Below are 24,370 nucleotides of genomic sequence, written 5' to 3' on the forward strand. Positions count from 1 at the left end.
CGTAAGTTTTATTATTTTTCAGTGACAGATATTAATCCTTCGTTGTTAGTCCCGTGCTACCTACGCGATAGCCGCACATCGATAGTCTCCGGCTGAACTTTCGACTCTAAAGGAACAAGATACGAGCGATCGATAGAACGGACCTTGGAAATCAAAGATCAAGAGTATCGCGTACTCCCACCATAGCCAAGTACTTACCTGTTAATATACGAGCTCGAGGTGCCCCTTCCTCGATAGTGTCCACGGAAGGCTCGATCCTTGGACACTTTCTTATAAATGAAGCTTGTCCACTGGCTCGTTTCTCATTTAGTCCTGCATCCCTCGCATTCGGAGGGATCCATCTCCGTGTATACGATCGGCCACGTACAAGCATACTTTTTACTCTGTTAAATCGTCTCAGTGTGTCTGTGCATCGAATCGATAGTGATATACTAATTATATTCTTTCTTTTTTCTCTTCGAGCTTCGTACTGGTGATTTCAGCTGAAAAACGAGCAGAACGAATAGGTAAGTAAGAAGCAATAATAGACGATTTATTTTAGCGGTTGATCTCGAGTCTCGGTAACTCGAGTTCCGAGGGAACTCGTATTTTTAATACGATTAACAAATGGAAGGTATCCGGTTCGATTATTAATCACAACGAGCGCTATAACGCTTCGACGTTTTCTCTATTTTTGCGTCGTCAGATTCTCCGTAAATGCGAAAACGCGCGTCGTGTTTTTCGAGCAAACCAAATTCGACGGACGGAAACGGCTTAACGTAGACGCGCGAGGAAGAAGAAATTCCACTTCTGGAATATGCATTTAGACGTACATAGATATTACGTACTTGGAAAAATAAATGACAGTTTGCGCATCATGGCGTTCATCGTACTTAACGTTGACGAACATTCGTGGAACTAGACAAATTTGATACGACGGAAGTGAAACGTATATACGTAGAACCTAATGGAAAGACGCTGTATCGAAGCATAAGGATACGGATATGTGCGAATATCTTTCGTAGCCGCTGTAAGTTGCGTGCGAGGGACACGCAGACGCGTGGTGCAAGGATCACAAGCGTAACGACTTTGAGATACGATTTTTCATTGTAAGCTCTAAGTATATGCCTGTTATTTTTCATTCTGTAAGCCAGGCCAAACGAGTTCCTTTTTTTTCAAGTCGCGTCGAAAAACAGGATAGAATAATAAAAATAACGATATATAGTTGTAGTATCGAGTTTTGGTAGTTTTGATCAAACTTCAACTTGATCAAACTGATTAGGTTTAGGTTTTTAGGAAGTAGGTTTATATCTCGATTTGCCGAGGTTTCCACGGCGGACCAGGAGAACGAACAAAATTGTAGTTTTCGAATTACAGAGGCTCGAGTTATCGAGGTTCGACCGCATTTGTAACGGGTGAAACAAACTTCTATCCAAATTATGTTCCTTTATGTTCGTAAAACTAACTTGCACAAATTGCATAAATAAAATACTCGCAGTTTATAATTTTTATAATTACTGCATAGAATATTGTATTAATTATATAGTTATTATTGTTAATATAATAAATAATGTATTAATTATACAGTTATTATATAGTTAGTATTGTATTAATTATAGTATAGTGTTGTTCTCTCATATTTAACGAACGGTTCTGCAAGTTACAAAGTATTTTTACGATAGAATATCTTCTCACGTACGTGTAACGGAAGGTTGAGAACCGAGAGGCTCGATGTCGAACGAGAGATAACATTATGAAAATCGGGGAAAGAGATGTGATTTAATTATGTACTTCTATTTCGATGAGACGTTATCGAACTCGTATTGTTTGATACCGAGATCGATACTGTGACTAGAAATTTATAATTGAACGGAAGTTATTACGTACTTATCGCGTACTCGAGTGTGCAATAACTCGTATAAAATGTTATTTTTCTTAAACGCTGGGAAAATCGTATTCTCCCATTCCGATATACTTCTCTCGTTTATTTACGTTTTCCAAGAAACATCGTACGCGGATCCGTGTAATTTCCTTTTTGGATTTTTGTACATTTGATTCTACGATAACGTACTATATTCGTACGGCTTCAAGCGTATCACGAAGAATCGTAATCCATAGTTTAATGTACACATAATTAAAGTTAGTGGCAGCAAAGTTAGTAACTTGCTAAATAAATGGAAAAGATGACTAGCTTAATTTTTTTTTTTTTTTTAATTTTTCCATCGAGACAACGATCTACAGTGAGATCCGTTACAACGAGACGCGATAAGGTGCACGCGTACCGAGCGAAAATTCAAAGTGGATTTTCTCGAAAGCGAAGCCTCGAACGAAAAATTTGTATTCTACATTTTTTACTTGTTTTTTCGCGTAGAATCACCCCCTTTCCGCTTGTACCACCAGTTACCAACCACCCTGTATAACGTATAGATGGAATAAATTCGATCAGTTTGGGCGATCGTTCGCGCGATATTATGGAAAATTCTTTTACGGCAGTAGATAATTAATTATTAAAGGACAACAAACGCGTCCGTGCACATAATAACTACGTGTACGACTACGTAATCACGAACATGAGCGTTTTGCATTCCGGAACTCATTCCAAACGGTACGACTCACGCACGGATTTCTTGCGGAAAGCTCCGCGTTTCGTGTTTCGAGCTGACTCTGAATCGCGCTTATATTTTAACAGAATAAACACCGTGTGCCGTAATCTACGAATAATACGTCTGACGCGTGTATTTCGAAAGTAACGAAACACGAATAAGTTTTAGAAAAAGAGAAAAATCTACTGGCAAGCTTATAAAATACATTATTTGTTCAACGTACGATGTTCGCGAAGAGAAACGACGATCAAATATTATCCTTGTAATTTTCTGTTCTCAGCTGTCGAGATCTCCTTTTCTCACAGATTCGACGATAGACTTTCTAACGCGGCATTTAAATATTCCAAGCTGTCATACTCTCGATCGAGATACATTTTTCTTGATTTTCCGATCTTAATGTCGCTCTATGATGAAACGACAGAATTTTAAATATGACGTAATCGAAAACGAAAACAAACTGTCAGGAATGGAAAGATTGGAAAAGCAAAATATCGAAATAAAAATAATCTACCGAAACGGAGTATCGAAATACTGAAATATATAGATTTGAAAAATAAATGCTACAAAATTTAACGTAATCGCATCTAACTAACTTAGACGTAAGTATAATAAACACAATGGTACGTCGGTATCTTTTATAGTCACCGTACAACGCATCAGTTTTCTACGTTAAATCTTCCAACATTTTCATGAGTCACTGTATATGTCACTGCGAATCCAGTGAACGCCAAGTAGATCGGACCTCGATCGCGATATGGTTCTGCATTATTTGCGCAACGGTTGTTACGAAAGTGTAAACAGATATAACTGGCGTGTGCTGTCGAATAACTATCATTTAAGCGATATTTCCTGAACCAGTGTTTGTCGAGTTGAATCTACTTTGATTCTTTCGTGTCAACAACCATTAGCTACGTTTAAACGATGTACAATTCGGTCAACACCGCATTCTGAGAAAATCGTGATTATTTTTTTTTTTTTATTTATTTATTAAAATTACAATCAATTCTCGCGTTGAGAATTTTCAGTAATTTTTCTGGCGTGGCGCAGTGACATGGCTGATTATTTCTAATAAGTTAATACTTGTTATAGATAAGTATAATTTATAAGTATTATAAATAAGTAAATATTACCTAATTTGGATAACTAATTGAATCTAGCGATCCCGATTATTAACGCAAACAAGTGAAACTTTATTATATTTCACCCTTAAACGCTTATATAATATAATATCGTCGTTTGCTAATACGACTTATATCTCAACGGGCACGCGATACTTATCAGAGTAATTTACCAGACTAATTTAATAAAGAAAACGTACGTACTGTCGCGTAAACTTGAGGGTTGCGTGATAAAGCAAAAATAGTCGAGTCGTAGCACGACTATTAATTTTGTTTTAATCGAACTTTCTTACAAATTCAGCGATCAAACTGGAGTACACACTGAATTAACATAAATCACGATTCGCTCCAACCACGTTATGTAAAACTTAGTTACACCGATACGTTAGGTACGCGACTGTTACAAGGGTAGAGACAGGTAAAGATACGTCGACTATTCTAAGGATACGGAATAAGCGAGTTTCGCCGACGATACCGTGTCTGAGGAAAGCTGGGGGTGGGTGTGTCTAAGGACACGGGACTATCGGATTTGTCGATGGAAATTTTGGTTAAGGAAGCGAGGGCAGTAGACAGCGTCTCCGATTAGATAATAAGACGGTTGGTGGACCAGGAAGGGCTTTGGCCGCCCTCGTGAGAAAGTTGCTAACGGAACGTACCAGACGCGAGGAAAAACTAACTTTCCGTGTTAACCCGTGGCAAACGATAAACGTGAAAGGAAACCTAAGACAAGAGATACTCGCTTGGTCCGAAGGATCTTAACTATGAAAATTCCAAGACCCCCGGTGGGCACTTAGGACTATCGAGGGTACGCGCCAAGGATGTGCAGACATCCGGGCGCCATCCTGCCCGTGGTGTGCGACCTGGTCTCTGATGCGAATTGACGTTACAGTAGCATGGTGAAAGAGACGTTAAGAGATCCGTTGGAATACAACGATATTAATCTTATACAGACGAGGTGAGCGATCGAACGGATTCTTCCCTTCGTTGCCCTTCGATATCCCCACCAGCGTGCGTTCGTTAGACGCACCGCGGCGGCTGGCGCGTGTACGCTCTTCCGAGAATTCGGCGGAAGAAACGCGAGGATATGGGTGGAACATTGGGCACGTCGGTGTCGCGCTTTGTATCGCGAAGCTGCTGAAAGATTTCGTGGCGCATGTCGCCACACAGACATCTACACAGGCATTTGAACAGGGCACTTACACAGGTCACACTCGTTACTGTATAGAGAGTGGGGTTGAAAATCTTTTCAGGAGCCATGGGTCGCTAAACCCCGATAAATGCGACCATATTACATTCACACTGCGAAAACGGACACCAACAACGTCCTACTGAACGGCGAACAAGGCAAGTCAAATACCTAGGACTCCACCTAGAAACACAACTCACGTGGAAACAGCATACTAAATCGATAATAGACAAAATACAGACTGTTGAAGTGGTCACCACTTATAAGAAAACTCTGCATCTGGTCTTTTTAGTTTTCTTTTCTTTTTATTATTATTTATTAAAATTGCAATCAATTCTCGCGTTGAGAATTTTCAGTAATTTTTCTGGCGTGGCGCAGTAACATGGCTAATTATTTCTAATAAGTTAATACTTGTTATAGATAAATATAATTTGTACATAAGTAGTTTTTAGTTTTCTCAAGCACCGAAGCCATCGACAGCGCGTAGACAAAAGACTGCGACGAAGTCAGACCACAAACGGTAGACAGGCGACGTTGGCTTCGGGGTTTTCAGTTATTGGGTAACGCAGCTAGCGTGCGGATCTGGGCCAGCTGAAATTGTATTCTTACTTATAATTACGCTTCTATTTAAATATATTTTCTGCTTTACAATTTATCCACGTGTTTTCTCTGTTTACACATCGAATAACCTCAACACAGACAACAAGGAGACAAATGCATCGGCTGACAAATGGAAAATCCAAATTAAGCATAGAAAATAAATGAAAAATATACAAAACGATCATAAAACCACTATGGGGGGCAGCAGCAACGAGCCATATAAACAAAATAGAGACGGTACAAGCTAAAATTCTTAGAACAATAGTAAACGCCCCATGGTACGTTAGAAACGAGGATATACGGAAGGACCTGGGGATACCAACGGTCAAAGAGGAAATTAGAAGAAAGAATAGGAACACACCCAAACCGGCTAGCCGTGGAAACGATCAACACCTCAAACATGGATAGAAGACTGAAAAGGAAACACCCAGCAGACCTCACAAAGGACATAACCTGACAAACGCGAAGATGGTATCCTACTGGGGGTAGCCACCCACATGATAATCCAACAGCTAAAAAATTCTACCAAATGTCCAAACTGGACAAATTGCGAATGTAAACAACAAAATAAAAAAAAAGAAATGCGTCACTAAGTCAGTCAGTCTGAGAATAATTAGCCAACTGTCGACGTTCCACGACACTCGCTTGTACTTTCTGTAATTTTGTTTAATAAATATCGCATAATATTATTTCAACACAAACGTTGCGTCTTCCACGGATTATTAATCTTAATTTCGAGATTAAATTCTAACAAGATCGCGTTTCAGAAAATGTATACCTAACAGCCTGATTTACGCACGAATAAGAAATTCTGAGAGACTCGTCGATAAAAATCGTCACGAATTTGTACGATTCCAATTATATGATCCTTTCAAACGAGACGATAATCGTTAGTGTTAACAATGCTCCAAATAATTTGTCAACTTTATTTGATATTCCTGCTCGAAAGTCTTAGACCAGATTAAAACGTAGAGTCTTATTCCATGATTTTTGTAACACCCTGTACAACTTGTATCCGTAGAGTATGAGGGACACGCCTTCGTCTCCCGACGATATGCTCGTTCATTCGATCGCTAAACATGTTATGGCCTACATCTACAAACAATAGCCGGACTAATAATAAGATTGATCGTTATTATCGAAGTCATTACGAATACCGGTAACTCTATATACCTGAAGAAGTGTAGCAGGTGATTTAATCGAGAGGGCCCGCTATCGATATCCAATCGGCGTACTCGACTGCCGGGCATACGCCCATAAGGCTCGTCCAACGACGATTCTATCTATCATAGGTGAATAATTATAGGAAACTACGGCGGCTACGAGAGACATCGGTGCGATGAAATTTTCCTCGGATTCTATGTTTCTCATTCTCGTAGAATCAAGGTTTCGTAGTCGTACGAAGGTACTGTCGAACGATACAACGTTTGACTCTGCGTAGGCAAATTGCTTAAAAGAATGCCGAATACCTGAAATCGAACTTTCATTTTCGAAGAAGTGTCAGATTTGGAAAAAATCTCGGACTGAACTAGATTTCGGAAAAAACGGAAGAACCGTTTAAACCTTTCGCTCGAAAACCGAATGCGCAATGTACTCGATGTACGTACGATACGTTAAAGACTCGAATAAATAGACTGCGGATTTTTCTGCATTTGAATGGATTTGGATTTTCTGCATACGAAAAGATATACGAAACGTGCGAAGTATTTCGCTTTCTATGAAATACTTGGTACGTAAAACGATCTCCTACCCAGGAGGTGCTAATTTTTTAATTATATTCTCAGAGATTATCAGATTAGAAAAATTATGAACTCGCGTAAAAATTCGCGGCCTACCGACGAGCGTCTCGGAAATACTTCCGATACGCCTAAGGCGAGCATGGTAAAAAAGAATGAAATACGGTCGTGTACACGACTCGGTTTATCCATGAAAAATGCGATAATATGCTGCTTGCCCATGAATCTACCTGAATGTAATTAAGTAGTACTTAGCCGATACGTAAACGTTACATTAAACAGGAAGGTGTGTCGATACTTTTTATAGCCAGCGTATACCGCGTCGTCGTCCACTGCCGACGCTATCGCTCTTGTTTCTTATCTTTCTTCAGTTCCCCGTTACGATACGTTACGTTCGCAGAAAAGAAGAATCTAATACATCCGGCTGTTTCATTGTAAATCGATTCTCGTTCTATCCTCGTTCGTTTACGGCTATTATAACGTCGTTAACTAATTGTTCCAGTATGAATAGACGAAATAATAATAGACAAGCGAAGATTTGTCGATGATAATGTCTGAATGTAGATTTCTGGGATTTCCGATACATATTTTTTGATTAGCGACGGATTAGCATGGTCGGGAAATACAGTGGTCGAAATAGTGAGGAAACCGATGCGATTGCGAGCCATTCTGTTGCGTTATTTGTCCTATTGTTAATTAAAAGACAACAATATCGTTATTTAACAAAACAAATATCGTTAATTTAAGTATCGTCTTCGTCGTATTATTGTTGAAAATGACAACGTGAGTTCTCGTTCGCCATCTATATACTGACGACTAGTTACAAAAAGGAATAACTAGAAGATATTACTAGACACGGTCGATAACCCAGATCGATAGTTTAAGGCTTCATTTCCGTTCGTTCGTTCGTGTCCCTTCCAAGTGTGTGCAATAAAGGTTTTTCGGCTCAGAGAAGTGTGGTATTTTTCATCCGAATAATAAACTAATAACTAACGCGATTCTACCTCTAAATATAGATATAACAACAATTATTCATTGCTATTATAAAATATCGTATTATTTAAATGAAAATGTACGATTCGTTTGAATCGGAAAGAAGCGAAACTTTACAGTAGCGGACTACCGTCGATGGAATCCAGTCTCTTTCACTGTTCGATTTTTATGATCTTCACCGGCACTGTTCATACGACTTTTTTTTTTTTAATGATGTTTATTTAACCCAAGATACAATTTTAAATACATTTTGGTATTCACAATAAACGGTGAATTTTTGTAATGATGTGTTAGGCAAAGGTACCGATACGCGACGGTACGACGTAGCCATGCTATATTATGTGTCGGCGCTACTGTTCGTACGACTATTCCATTAAAGGTGAAATTTCCAACGAACATTGGATACATATAGTTATGACATAGCGCGCGGAGATTCTCAATCCGTACGAGGATATTTACGTTGCGCTATACCGAAAAAATTTTACTTTTAAACGATTCTGAAATTCTTCACCGTTGACTAATACTATCGGCTCGCAAGTAACCGAAATAGTCGGATTTGTATTCTAAATAATGGATAAATCGATGATATAGCAACTTGATGTATGTTGATTTTTTACAGTCGTCTCTGTTAGAAAAAGAAGAGGAAATAAAGGAAGGAAGGATAAACGAAGAAATTCCAATTAAATCAATGATACTGTCGTTCGATATTTAACCAATAAATCGACACGTTCCTTTGCATAAAAAGGAAATAAAAAATTACCAGTCCTTTTTAGCTTTTTAATCTCGATCCAATCGATAATGTGATAAATTAATTTATGTTAATTCGATAATCGTCCGATATGTTTTTATCTTCTTTTCACGATTATTCGTATAATTGCGGAATCTTCAGGAAACTACATAATATGTATCATCGATTAGCTAAAAGAACGTGGCTGAGAAACGTGTTAATTATATAACGACCGGAAAAACTATTCGCGCACTATTGTATTTATTATAGTATTTGTATTTATATTAGTACTTATTGTTATAAAAAACCAGATAAAAGACGCTTGATCGGAAGATAAGGGTACGTGGAAATAATTTTTATAGCCAATTTGCATATCGTTTATATATCGGAATGTTTAATTGCCGTGAAGTCGTAACGTCGCGAATAACAGCGTCTCTTAAGCGAAACCATAATCGTTTTAACATTGTAGCACGGACGCATGGTGGAAAAATGGTATACTTGTGCGTACTGCAAATACGATTTTTTTTTTATTTATTAATATTTACGATCAATTCTCGCATTGAGAATTTTCAGTAATTTTTTCTGGCGTGGGGCAGTGACACGGCTGATTATTTATAATAAGTTAATACTTATTATAGATAATTATAAGTTATAATTTATAAGTAAACGTTATAGAAATACGATTTCACGCTGAATTACAGTCATCTTCGAAAAATTATTTATTTCTACGTTGTTTAACGACCACCGATAGATATTATTTACAATTTTGAATGGTATTGCTCGCTAGTTGCACCATCGTTTATGCTATTGCAGCATTATCGTTGGAATGGTATCGGTATTATAATTAGACCGTAGATTTCTAGATCTTTATGGGGAATTTAAAAGTGGAAAAACATGTGAGCGATGCAAAATCGAGTGTTTCTTATAATATTTAGCAAGTGAAATACACGTCTGATTCAATCGTATTTATAAAAATATAATTTTGCATAAATGTCTGCGATTGAAACGTAATTATTTATATTTAATAAGAAATATACAAAAACCGTTGTATTGCCGAGCTAAACACGTAGATTGGTATACAGACAACAGGATATTACGCAATGCGAATAAACGACTTTACGGTGTAGTTTCACGTTTTCGGTAGTAGAAATTATCTCATATTAATCGTCGTCAAACTTACGAACGTTTACTTGAAACATCGATCGACAAACGTGATACAAAAATAAGAAAAAAACAATCGATCAATTTGTATTATATTCAAGAAACTTGCTTCAAGGTTTCCTGTTACATACTTGCACACATCATTGGGTGGAGTTCATGGCAAAAAATTGTACTAATGAATAACGAAACTTGATGTGGAAATATACCGACTACTATTTGCATACTAACAGAGTAGGAATCATGTATTTTTACGTTCCCTTGTTATTACGTATTGCATCTCCTTATAATAATTACCAACCTTTTACTTTTACTCGATACATTCTGCTTCTACTTTTATGATTATTCTCTAACGATTATCCTTATCGTTTTATTGGAAATTCGGTAATAAAAAGGAACAATATCTCGTAAATTATCGTGCAATGATATGGACAATTATTTATTGCGAAAGATCGTTAGAAAAGGGAATGTTTAATTATTTGAAATAAATACATATTATTCGATGAAAGATTAAAATCTCTAAGAACGAACGTTTAAAAATTTTCGAACAAAATACGAAAGAAAGCAGAAGGGGCTTAAATATTCAGATTCAAATTTATCTATCTTATATATATATAACTATAATAAATATTAAAATTACATAACATATACAGCCTGTAAACTAAATGCAATTGTGCTTAAATAATTCTTTATAATTTCCAAGTTAAAACGGTAAAGTTTCAGATATTTCGAACAAAAGAATTTTATATTAAGACAACAGAGTTGCTGACTATTTCTGGTAACAATGTAGTTACGTCAAGTATCGTCACAATGATATGGACAATTATTTATTGAGAAAGATCGTTAGAAAAGGGGATGTTCGATTATTTGAAATAAATACATATTGTTCGATGAAAGATTAAAATCTCTAAGAACGAACGTTTAAACATTTTCAAACAAAATACGAAAGAAAGCAGAAGGTACTTGAATATTGAGATTCAGATTTATCTATCTTATATACAGGGTGGTTGGTAACTGGTGGTACAAGCGGAAAGGGGGTGATTCTACGCGAAAAAAGACGTCGAAAATATAGAATAACAATTTTTCGTTCGAGGCTTTGTTTTCAAGAAAATCGACTTTGAATTTTCGCTCGGTACGCGTGCGGTACGTTATAACTTATCTCACCGTAGATCGTTGTCTCGATGGAAAACTTAAAAAAAATTAAAAAAAAAATTTTTATTCTACATTTTCGACTTCTTTTTTCGCGTAGAATCACCCCCTTTCCGCTTGTACCACCAGTTACCAACCACCCTGTATATATCTATAATAAATATTTAAATTACACAACATATACATCCTGTAAACTAAATGCAATTACGCTTCGTAATTTCCAATTTAAAACGGTAAAGTTTCAGATATTTCGAACAAAAGAATTTTATATTAAGACAACAGAGTTGCTGACTATTTCTAGTAACAATGTATTTACGTCAAGCGTTGTCAGAATGATAAATCCTAAATCGTCATACACGGCAACATCGTTACACGACTATATTTTTGTAATTATCTCGTTATACATACTACCGTTTCTTTTACGTCACTATTATTTCTAGATATCACGTGATTTCGCAAAAGATGCGATATAAATGTGCCTCGTATGAAACGTACAATTATACAAATCGATCGCGGATATAGTTAGCGAAGATCGATCGATTCAGTGCTCAATTACGCGCCGTATTATTTTACTGATTAGTATTTAATTATTAGGTGTACCGTGACACCGACTTATTTAAGAGCGACACATCCGATCTCTTTCGGCAAATATCGTCGCGACGAATTTTCTGTGAATTAAAAAAAATTATTTTTTATGACGCCACTATTCGTCTCTGATACTTTTTTAATGAATTCTTAGGAAGATAGAGGAGTGTACTTTATGATTCATGTTTCGTAATAACGTTGTAAACGTGAAAATCCATCTCAATTAGATTAATTGATCGATATGAAAAGCTTATTTTTCCAGCAAATTTTTATATCGTCGTTATTTTCAAGCTGACTTTCAAGCGAGTTCATAAATATTAAAACAGAGGAAAAAGAATTGTACATACGAGTCGTGACAAGATTCGCGAAAGGTAAAATAATTTGTCAGACAGCTGCATCGACGATTGCACTACGATTTCTACCAATTTTCAATTTTGTATAAATGGAAATAAAATATCTAACGATCTCGATAATGAATGCTGTTAACTACCTGTGTGATTCGCACTACAATTGTTAATAATTTATATGTAACAATAACTTATTAATAAATGCATTAGGACGCTTGTAAATCTCACGAAGAACGTGATAATTGAGTGAAATTATTAAGGAAAGAACGAACCGATTATGATTCCGCGTTCGTGCGAGATGAAGATTCAAGATACACGTGGAGAAAACAACGATCAGAGTCGTTCGATTTTGAACTTCCTTGAGAAAATACTCGACGAATTGGATACGCAATTCAAAGAAATCTGCTTAAGATCGGTCTCTGACTCGTGCAATTTGCAGAATCAAAGAACGACGAATATATCGGAAAATCTAACGAATAGAAATATCAAAGCGAACGAAAAGAACCTTTAATTATGCTAATCGGAATTGATAAATCTTTTAACTTCCATGATTGCAAACGAAACATTAAAATATATATTAATCGTCGACACGTAATAACAACATTTTAAATAAATAATTTGAAACGCGAATTAATTTACGATCGAGACGAGATCGTGAATGAACACGTGCGATGTGAGCGAGAGTAATTTTTAAAGGAACGAATAGAGGGGAGAAAGCCTGGGAGCTAAAAGGTCAAAGAGAATGGACGTATTAATTTCAAATATTATTAAATGGCTATATTTATACAGGGTGGTTGGTAACTGGTGGTACAAGCGGAAAGGGGGTGATTCTACGCGAAAAAAGACGTCGAAAATATAGAATAACAATTTTTCGTTCGAGGCTTTGTTTTCGTGAAAATCGACTTTGAATTTTCGCTCGGTACGCGTGCGGTACGTTATAACTTATCTCACCGTAGATCGTTGTCTCGATGGAAAAATTAAAAAAAAATTTTTTTAAATTTTTCTTCTACATTTTCGACTTCTTTTTTCGCGTAGAATCACCCCCTTTCCGCCCTTGTACCACCAGTTACCAACCACCCTGTATATATCTATAATAAATATTTAAATTACATAACATATACATCCTGTAAACTAAATGCAACTACGCTTTATAATTCTTCGTAATTTCCAAGTTAAAACGGTAAAGTTTCAGATATTTCGAACAAAAGAATTTTATATTATGACAACGGAGTACACGAAACCGTCGGACCTTAAATTAATCAAGGAAGTGCCTCACAGTTTTAGACAAAAGTTGTGAACAAATTTTCGAAAAGGAAATTCACCGGTGTTTTCTTATAAATCTGATGTCAACGACTCCAGATTGTCACGTACGATGGAATTAATATTATCAAAGCGATAACATCTCGTTACGTCTGAATGATTTTGGCTCAAGGTGACCAAGTCGCACGCGTTAGAAACCTACGGACATGTGAGTTTGCGTTTCTACCGAACACTCGCCATTCATCGGGCTACGTAATGATCGACGCATTAGCTCTTTCTCACTGTCCTTCTAGGGTAAAGCGTTAAATTTGCGGTATCGTCGTCATAAATTGCGATAAACCGCGATAGCGGTTGAAATTGCGAAAGAAATTCGCTCATTCGCAACAGAGCGTGTTCTTAACGACAAGAGACGTAAACGTAACATAGTAATCGACGTTTTTGCGCGTCTACGATGTTTTGCCGCATAGTATTTGATTAGCCAGACGATGACAAATCGTTTATTAGCATGTTATTAAATTACACCCAGCCACTCGAGACATTTTCAATCGATCTATTTATTTATCTCAAATTTATGTATTTGACAAATTAAGAAAGTTAATTGAAAATTATCGGTCGACGTTTTAACTTCGAAGCTAAAATCCTTACGCTTTGATGTTTTCCGTCTACGATATCGTTGCATCATTTATAAATTTTGCATAAATAACGACAGTAGAGTTTCGTACTTTTACTCTAAGCAATTATTTGCATAACAAATCAGCTTGAATAGAAATTACACCAGCCTTGAATAAATAACCCTGTTTAATAGAATGGTATTTACCGGCTGTGCCATGTTCATGGATTTAAATTGCAATTTCAATGCGTTTTTAATTACGGTCTATGAATATTAAATTTATTGATACGTTACCAATGTGAATTTATGAATATTAAAATTATCTGAATCTGCTAGGTCGAAAGACGACCCTATTGTATCGTCATATTTTATTATCAAAATAGTTATTACGACGACAATGTGTAATTTCCTTTGTCATGGTTAAACTGTACGTTTGAAACATTTATACCAATACTATACCATATTCTAATAATTATGTCGTAATATACGAAAAGAAATGAAAAGCGAGAAAGACATATTACGTATCTTATTGAATTTTCACTTTTTTGCTAGTGTCTGTAAAAAGCTGGATTTAAAAGTCGCGTAAAAATCATTTATTTAACAATTAATTAGTGTCCTATAGCGGCGAAAGTACAGGCAATGTGTACGTGGGAAGGATGCATTCGCGGTATTAATTACTTCACGGGCTGCAACAATGTGGAACAACGTGGATGTAACGGATTCAAATTTATACGATGCGTTTGTCACGATCAGCATACTTCAAGCGGTACTCGGCGACAACGTATATCGCTGAAGTGCCTAATGAACCATCAACGTCCCAACGGTCCTTCCACCGAAGGTTCTAGAAGAAAGAGCACGTGGCAACGGTCGCGGACGCCTAGCAAAAATGCATGAACGGTGGGGATGTCGAGGGATGACAAAAGAAAGTAATCGGATCCGATCGAAAGTAAAATCATAAGAGTCAGTCTTAGAAAGTCACGCCTAGAGTTCGGAAGTAGATTGTAAAGTGTATTGATGTTAAAAAAAAATAAAGTTTTCTTTTTTTATTTTTCACCTCAAATTCCTTTTTTATTTTGTTATTTTACGTGACACGTTCAACGAGGATCCGTGCTGGTTCTGAAGACGTAAAGTAGGAAATTTATTAAGAATCGTCATAAATACTTACAAGAAGAGAACCACCTGCTATCGCGATACTTTTTTGTTTTTTTATACATTGTCAAGATCATTATCCTGAGTAGTGTTGCGAAGGTTTCAACTGACGGTCACCGTGTAGCAAAAACATTATTATTGTTATTATTATCGGGAAGAATTTACTCGAAAGTACGTAATTTACCGAGCACCGTTTGTGTTTCATCGAATGCGATTATCTCTCTTTTTTATCGAAGTACCTTTATTACGAATGTTTATTTATTTACTATTTATTATTACTATTAATTACGCGAATATTATGAAACAAAAGCGAGGGGTATGATGCACGCCACGTGGAAGATGTCCAAGCTAACCGAGATCTGATTAATCGATTCGAGTTTTGGTGAATTTTTACGAGGTCGTTGTACAGGTAACGAAGCAGGAACCCCGCCTACGCATTTGATACACACGCCGTATTAAGAACTTCACGATGCAATTTTTTATTATTATTATTATTATTTATTAAAATTACAATCAATTGTCGCGTTGAGGATTTTCAGTAACGCGATGCAATCGAGAATGAGAATGTTGAGGTTATCCGATGTGTAAACAGAGAAAACTGGTGGATAAATTGCAAGGCAGAAAACATATTTAAATAGAAGCGTAATTCTAAGTAAGAATACAATTTCAGCTGGTCCAGATCCGCACGCTAGTGTCACGTAAAATAACAAAATAAAAACAGAAATTTGAGGTTAAAAATAAAAAAAAGAAACTTTATTTTTTTTCTAACAACAATCCACTGTACAATCCACTTCCGAACTCTAGGCGTGACTTTCCCAGACTGAAGCTCTTATGATTTGACTTTCGATCGGATCCGATTACTTTCTTTTGTCATCCCTCGACATCCCCACCGTCCATGCATTTTTGCTGGGCGTCCGCGACCGTTGCCACGTGCTCTTTCTTCTAGAACCTTCGGTGGAAGGACCGTTGGGATGTTGATGGTTCATTAGGCACTGATATACATTGTAGCCGAGTGCCGCCACATCTTTATCTGTGATTTTAAAGTGAGCCGGTCGTGTCAGCGGCCTAGTCTCTGATGTGGATTGACGTTACAACTTCCACGTTTTTTTTTTTTTTTTTTAATATTTATTAAAATTACAATCAATTCTCAGGTTGAGAATTTTCAGTAATTTTTCTGGCATGGCGCAGTAACATGGCTAATTATTTCTAATAATTTGACACTTATTATAGATGAGTATAATTTGTACGTAAGTATTGTAAATAAGTAAACGTTACTTAATTTAAATAACTAATTGAATCTATGGTTTAGGTCTAGCGGGTAGTGTCTCTTCAGCCTGCGGATCTGGTCCGTCGTATCAAGTAGTCCAGTGATTAGGGGGTTTCGGTGTTTGTCGACTCTTTTGCTATATCTGTCGCTATATTTTGCTATTTCCTAACAACAAGGTGCATCAATTAGGGATCTTAACTTCCACGTTAAATGAAATTTACGCGATTAAACCACTCTATCCTGCTTACGCAATGTTAAGTACGTATTCATAAAATAATTATCGCTAAAAAGTAACGCCACGATTTTATCGTATTTTTTAACGTCCCACCTCTTGGCAGAAACCATAATTTATCGTACTAGCTATATTATAGGATACGAAACTCCGCAATCGATATTAGGCATGCATATGCAAGAGAATAACGTAGGTATACAAACTACATATTCAGAGATAGCATCGACGACCATATATTTACGATCGAGTAAAATGTTAAGGAGTACGTAAGCGCACAATGGGAATATAATTTTCGCGATAATCGACGCAAAATTATACCCGTCCATTATATAATCCGTATTATGATTTAACGATAATCCGTTGTGTCATTTTATATACATATGTAAAATTATATGTCTGTACGATTGTAGTTAAACGATTAATTGACTTAAACGCGGATCAACAGAATTATAATTTAATAATTTTACGAAATTACTAATTCACTAGCGAAAACCAAGGGTGAAAAGTACCACCAGTCCCATTTTCATAGAATTTTAAAGCTCCATACGTCGGCCATACAAAATGAAAAGACGTATAAGAGAATAAAGAAAAATATGTCGGCAACTGTTGAATGTCAAAGAAATCTAGGAACTTGACTCGTAATTCTTGGAAAGATCTGTATTAGAAGACGTAATCGCGCGGGGTAAAGTTCTCACGCGAAACATCGTATTCTGTGTCCGATTGCTCGTAAACTGCAATCTTATCTTTTGGCAGTAACAATTAACAAAAAGAAGGACCAACCTAGAAGAAATAATAATAAAAATGATTTTCAATGGCGTTGTTCGTTCAGATCAGCATCGATATCGTATCACAGTGTACTTTGGTTAGCCAACCCATGGGTGAAAATCAAAAAGAAAAAGAAACTTTGCATCGTCGTTAATTCCTTTGTAGTTACGTCCTACAGCTTCTGTCGAATTCCACTTCTTTTATTTTACGTTTACGACGAAAGCCTTAAATCTTGATTTACGAGTTTGCTTCGTGGATTAGCACAATCCGTTTGACGAATTAAAAAGTTGTAGAATCCGAAGTACACGACTTTGCGCGTATTTTTCACATAGATAGAGCCTGGATACATCAGAGAGGCATAAGGCGATAAATTGTTAGCGATAACAAGATACAGTGACTCGACTCGCTTAGTCTTTGTCTGTATGTTAATTTCGTTCTCGATTAATTGTAAAATTATAAGGTCGTTTCACGACTCTGAACGAAGAAGATAACGATTTAATCTAATTTTACGTTCAACAGGATACGATGCTGAGCACAGCGACTCAGAAATTGCAGTTCTTGTACAAGCCGTACGCGTTGGCCATTGTTTCAGTTGGATACGTACTTGGCGAGCTAGGTCACTATTTAATTGGTAAGCGATGTACATTCAATTGCGCGCGCTTATGCTTCCTCTTCCTTAAATCGCCACTCAATTATCCTCGTAAACTCGCTTATTCGAGTAATTACGTTCGTCGCGATTACAGACGCCTGTCTCTGTCCTTTTCTCTCGAACGCGAATCTCGTGACGCGTAATACGCAGTTAAAAATTTGTGTGTTTTACGATTGGAAACTATAACGTCTAATTGAAATTTAACGCTTTGCATCTCAATCTTGAAATACTGCGAGATCGAACCGAAACGCGATGTTTCTCGCTTGAAAGTTTCAACCTCTTTATCTTTATATATAGCGCTTCCTATTACGATTTTTTTCTTTTTTTTTACTTTATTTATTAAAATTACAATCAATTCTCGCGTTGAGAATTTTCAGTAATTTTTCTGGCGTGGCGCAGTAACATGGCTAATTATTTATAATAAGTTAATACTTGTTATAGATAAGTATAATTTGTACGTAAGTATTGTAAATAAGTAGATGTTACTTAAACCTATTACGATTTAAAAATTAATTCTTGTTCCTTCAGTTTCGTCGAATTCTACGATTCCATGGGTTCTTTTGCCTCCTTCGTAGGACTCAGGCTACTGTCCATCGAGTGTCGCTTCATAGGCGCGTATTAGACGCGTCGGTGCTAACAGCACGTTGCAAAACGACGTCCACGAAATGCCGGCGAATGGTTTTCGTCGCTATGCGTTCTCGTCATAACCGCCGTCGATAGAGAGGCGTACGTTGCAGCTATAAACAAACGTAGCGATACAGGATGAAAGCGTCTTCCGCGTTGCTCGATCATATCGTCAGACGTATGGTCGCTTCCAACAGGTTATGTACGTAGAAGCTGGCGCTTGTACGAAGCGACGCTCCTTGGACATTGGGCCCACTTATTTCGACTTTACTTTTTAAATATCTATTTCATTCTAAATTATTTTGTAAATTCGCGTAGCTCTCCGGGTTGCAGTAAAATTCCTTTTCTTTCGTAAAATCAATTCAACGAAATATAAATAAATAAATAAGAAGAAAAGTGCAACTTATCTGCTTATTCGCCAGAATACCTGTTCGTTCTCCTAAAGTTTTCCGTTTCTCTCGGTCATCTTCTTATTTTTATCTTGTTTACCGTTAACGTCTTCCTCGCGACAGCTTTAATATCGATAATTTATTTCTGTACGTATTTTCACGTAATACGTCCACGCAATATACGGATACAATTAGATAACTAAACCACGGAACGCTCATTGTCGATGTAATTTTCTTACACGTGTTTTCAAGGTGTCACGAGCAAGGCGACGGCAGAGGATTTGCACTACGGCGACATTTCCTGCCAATTAAATACAACTACGTTATCCATCGTGGATTTACCAATCCAGTGTGAAGTGGCCAAAAATGAAAGTTTGTAAGTATCTTCGTTCACTTTGCATCTATTTAAATTATCGATAAACTATTTTTCTATTATTTTATTTCACGTTATACAACTCCGATCGTTATTTAGTATATCGTGTATCGTTATATCTTATATTTGATAATATCGTTCACATTTTTCATTTTAAAATAGCAAACAGATTACAGTACTTATGTAATTGGTATTGTAACGCTTAACAAAACGATGCGATGTATAAACAAATCTTATTTTATATTTCTATTCTGTCTGTATTATTATTATATTTTTATAATTACTGTTAAACGAGTCCTTTAACCTCCAACTATAAATTATTCTATATAATTTCAATTACTCATATACACATATACTTACTTCTTTTTCTATCTCACGTAAGATCAAAAAAATTAATTTTACAACTCACAAAACAAGCATTTGGACGTTTACCATAGAAAATAATCAGTCGCTAAAGCATATGTTGAAAATGACAACGTGTGTTCGTGCTCGCCATCCTAGTAACTAGAAGATAGTCCTAGTTACAATCGATAGATTTAATCGATAGGCTCAAGATGGTTTTTCGTTGTTATCCCTAGTTTTTGTAAGCGCGTGCAATAAAGGATTTTTTGGCTCAGAACGGTGTGATAAATTTATCCATTCGATAAAATAATAACTATTGTGATCCTACCTCTGAGTATAGAAATAACAACAGCATAGAAAATAAAACTGCCAATTGTCAAGGCCTTAATTAGACCTTCCTTAAATTATTACAAATTGTTAGATTACAAGTGTAACGCACGATCTCTCTCGAATTATCGTTTATCGTAGACACAGTATATCGCTAAAAGTTATTTCTACAAGTATTTCTATAAGATACTTTCACAAACTATTGCATACACGTTCGGACAAATATATTCGTGAACTCATATATCCGCTTAGCCAGAGATCGAATTAGAACGATGTATTGGAATGTATCTTATTTCATAGTTGTACGTCCCTGGAATTGAACGGGTCCCGCTATTGCGAATGGAACTACAACGGCCTTGGTCTCGACTATCAAATCCTAGCAGGGCCGAGTTTCATCGCCGTGTTCACGATCGTTGGCGTTATTCTAGGTATCGCAGCTGACAAGTACAACAGGTAACGTTTTTCTAATAACTACACGCTGCATATTTATGCGTTTATAGGAAATTTGAAATTGCGAAAATGCGCACGATGTGCGCATAATCCGCGGTCGACCAATAACGATAGAGGTGCAATGTAAAACGCGGTTAACGCTGTTATCAGCGTTACTGTTGCGGCGAATCGCGTTGCTGCGATCAACGCAATTTGAGGCGTAGAGATAAATTCCCGACGTTTTACTGGCGTTGCAGTTAGCTTGGTCAGGAATCAAGGGACGCAACGATGCTGATTTCAGTTGCAATACAAGCAACGACCGATAACGATGGGCGATATATCCATTTTAATGGAAGATTAAAATCTTAGTTTAAATTCAATTTGCATACTGTGCGAGTGGTTTGTACCGACTTCCCAATTATCATTTTTAGATACAATATATTCGTGAAAGGATTAAAATAACGCAACGATATCGACGAATATCCGGAAGCCTCGAACAGCGTCGAAAAGTCTCGAGGATCTCGTAGAAGACGACGAACAGAAAGATATCGTCGGTATTTTTACTTGAGAAATATTTATTCACATTCCACTTTAATATTTTCGTGCTTTATATCCCTCGCGTTCAAATGTTAATATAGCAATTTTATTAAAAGTATGCGTAACAATTACCACTGTCGTTTTTGTGTAGAAAGGGCCCCGGCGTAGTCGTTTGTATGCCTAGGGCCCGAGAAGCTCTAGACGCGACCCTAATTACTACTACTGTTACCGTTTACGAAGAAGAATGATGGAATATCGTATACCGTTAGGGTAATGCTAGGTATTTTTATAGTCTTATTATGCAATTGTTTTTTGCTTCATTTCATATTCTTGGAACATGATCGAAGCGCAATATTGAGAAGAGAAGCTAGACTAATTTCATATAATTATACTTATAATCGCGTAGGAACTATGAAATTGTTATGTTAAAGCAAATTTAGTAAAATATCGAAGATTACAGGAAATGAACGTCATAAGTCTATTTTATTGTCTGATTTTAACATTACAATCATCATATCAGTCAAATTAACTGGTTTTACAATTTTATTTGAAACTTCCTACTTCGTGTTAAATTTTTTTGTCACAATGATGTAATGACTTTCTCAACGATAACTAAAAGAATAATGTAATGAATTTTATTTTGTTTTCTATGTATTTAAACTGAAAATAATTTTGTATCGAGGCTACTTATACCAATACCAGTGAAAATAACTGGTACTTAATTAAGTGCAAAAGGGTTTATTTTATTGTCTGATTTTAACACTAGATCTACCCTATCAGTCAAATTGACCGGTTTTACAATTTTATTTTCAAATTCCTACTTCGTGTTATATTTTTTTCTGCAATGATGTAACGACTTCCGCAACTATAACTAAAAGAATAACATAATGAATTTTATTTTGTTTTTTATGTATTCAAACTGAAAATAATTTTGTATCGAGGCTACTTATACCGATACCAGTGAAAATAACTGAATACTTGACAAAGTGTAAAAGGATCTATTTTATTGTCTGATTTTAACACTAGAACTACCATATCAGTCAAATTGACTGGTTTTACAATTTTATTTTCAAATTCCTACTTCGTGTTATATTTTCTTCCGCAATCACGCAACGAGTTTCGCAACGATAACTAAAAGAATAATTTTGTTTCTTATGTATTCGAATTGAAAATAATTTTGTATCGAGGCTACTTATACCGATACCAGCGAAAATGACTGGTACTCGACAAAGTGTAAAAGGGTCCTGCGATCTGTTTATCGAACCCCAATTAACCAGTTTCCTCGTTTTGTACAACTTGCCACACGTTTTTCAAATTTTTACCGCGTATCGTTCGATATGACGACATCAGTTATCAGGAAAATTCCGGATCGATCGCTAGATCGCTAAATGCTAACGCTAGAAATACCACAGCAGTCAAAATGACTAGTTCTACAATTTTATAAATATGTCGACTCTCGTTTAGGAATCGTGGTCCTAGATGGATTAATAGTACCAAAAATGTACTGCGTAACGTGGAATTGCTTCTGCAAGAAAGTAATAAATCGATAAATATAAAAATATTCTATTATTACGTATTGTTCAGAGACCAGTCATTTTTAATGCTATAAAATTTGTCAATGCTATTGTCAATGCTATAAAAACGTCTGAGAAAGAATACTTAGAATAAAATATAGCAGAATACGGTATCGAAGCCAGCAAAGCAAGAGATCAAAAATATTTGACAAATTCAAACTGAGATTTCGTAGAAAAAATACAGAGAAGAGAAGAAGGATATTCCTGATATTAGAATCGACATTTATCGCTATTATTTGTTTATTGTAGCGAGGCTTAAAGCCTAGTACACAATCTCACAATCTCTGTTACGAACGTGCAGATTAAAATCTGTATTTTTTGAAACGTTCAGGATATATCAAAGATGTTTCGCGCAGAAGTCAAATAAAGATGTATTTCTTTGAAAAAGTAAACAAAGTGTATGGTGCATTTTCATGACAATGGTTACAGGTAATCAAAAAAGAAAAGACTCCAAGTCCCATAATGGTTATCGATAAAAGAAATTAAATTGTCATCGAAAATGATTACCGATAGCCAAAAAGATTCCATCGACGATAATTAGTTGTCTGTATTAACAAGTTACCTATCGGTTACTAAATATTTGATTATTTGAAAATGAGATTATTCGAACCTCTGGCCCATTCGCCTCGAAGAATCTTTAACAGTTAGATTACATTGTTCTTTCTCACCTATAAATACACAGTAACAAAATTCATTTTTATTTACAGAGTAAGACTACTAACCATATGCACGTTGGTGTTCAGTATCGCCATAGTTCTAATGGGAGCAGTTAAGAAATATTGGCAACTAGTCATTCTACGTATGGTACTAGCGGCAGGGTAAGCTTCAATTGCTTCTCAGTTTTAATCGATCGACTGTTATAATCTAAAACATTAAATAAACGTACAGAGAAGCGGGATGCAACCCCTTGGCCACGGGTTTACTCTCTGATTGGTTCCCAGAGGAACAACGAGGGCTCGTTATGTCAATTTTCAATTGGGGCATCTATGGAGGCTACGGTATCGCGTTCCCCGTTGGTCGTTACATTCCAGGACTAAATATCGGAGATCTGGTGTGTATAACTTGCGCTTGAAAATATCGAGAAACGTTAATTAAAATAAAAGACCGCATAGCGTATTGGAAATTCCCGCTATTTGTCCAAATGCACGGTGAATGTATTTTACAGAATTACCAAAGCTGATTTGGCTTGACCTGTAACAGAAAAATTTAGATAAAGCTTTCAAACTAGCACGGTCGTTTCTTTCTTTCGCGTTAAAATCTGCTTCCCGTTGCTTCGAAGAAACGATAGTGACGAACAAAAAAGAGGAACTTGATTATCCACAAGAAAAGTACGACAAGTCGATACTCGTGCAAATCGAGCGATCAAAGGGGATTCGAAGCGAAGTAAAGTTTCTTTTTAGCAAAGATTAAGCGAATGGATTAACGGATGAATCGTGTGAGTAGAGGATGAAGAAAAAGCAATTAGTAAAAGGATCAGATAACACGACTGTCCGGAGCAGTCAACCAGAAAATGAAAGATTTCGGACGCCACATTTTCTTCGCTAAATCCTGCGATTATCGTTTCATTTTGTTTTTTAGAATTACAGCGTGAAGGTTATTTTGTCGATATCTGACTGGACGCGTTTTCTGTTAATTGTATTTTATGGTATATAAAAAGAACGA

At 36.3% G+C, this 24,370-nt stretch overlaps 1 protein-coding gene across 1 annotated transcript in view; it reads left to right on the forward strand.

Moving 5' to 3' along the window:
* Positions 1 to 294: 294 nt before the first annotated feature.
* LOC126867767 (D-galactonate transporter) overlaps positions 295 to 24,370 on the forward strand; it is a 31,268-nt gene continuing 7,192 nt past the window's right edge. Inside the window, exons 1-6 of the mRNA XM_050622653.1 lie at positions 295 to 506; positions 17,984 to 18,095; positions 19,379 to 19,502; positions 20,469 to 20,621; positions 23,416 to 23,526; positions 23,597 to 23,759. Of these exons, the coding sequence (XP_050478610.1) occupies positions 17,990 to 18,095; positions 19,379 to 19,502; positions 20,469 to 20,621; positions 23,416 to 23,526; positions 23,597 to 23,759 (657 nt within the window). The 5' untranslated portion in view covers positions 295 to 506; positions 17,984 to 17,989. The remainder of the gene's footprint in view (positions 507 to 17,983; positions 18,096 to 19,378; positions 19,503 to 20,468; positions 20,622 to 23,415; positions 23,527 to 23,596; positions 23,760 to 24,370) is intronic.

The sequence above is a fragment of the Bombus huntii genome, chromosome 7 (assembly GCF_024542735.1).
Source record: "Bombus huntii isolate Logan2020A chromosome 7, iyBomHunt1.1, whole genome shotgun sequence".
Lineage (NCBI taxonomy): Eukaryota > Metazoa > Arthropoda > Insecta > Hymenoptera > Apidae > Bombus > Bombus huntii.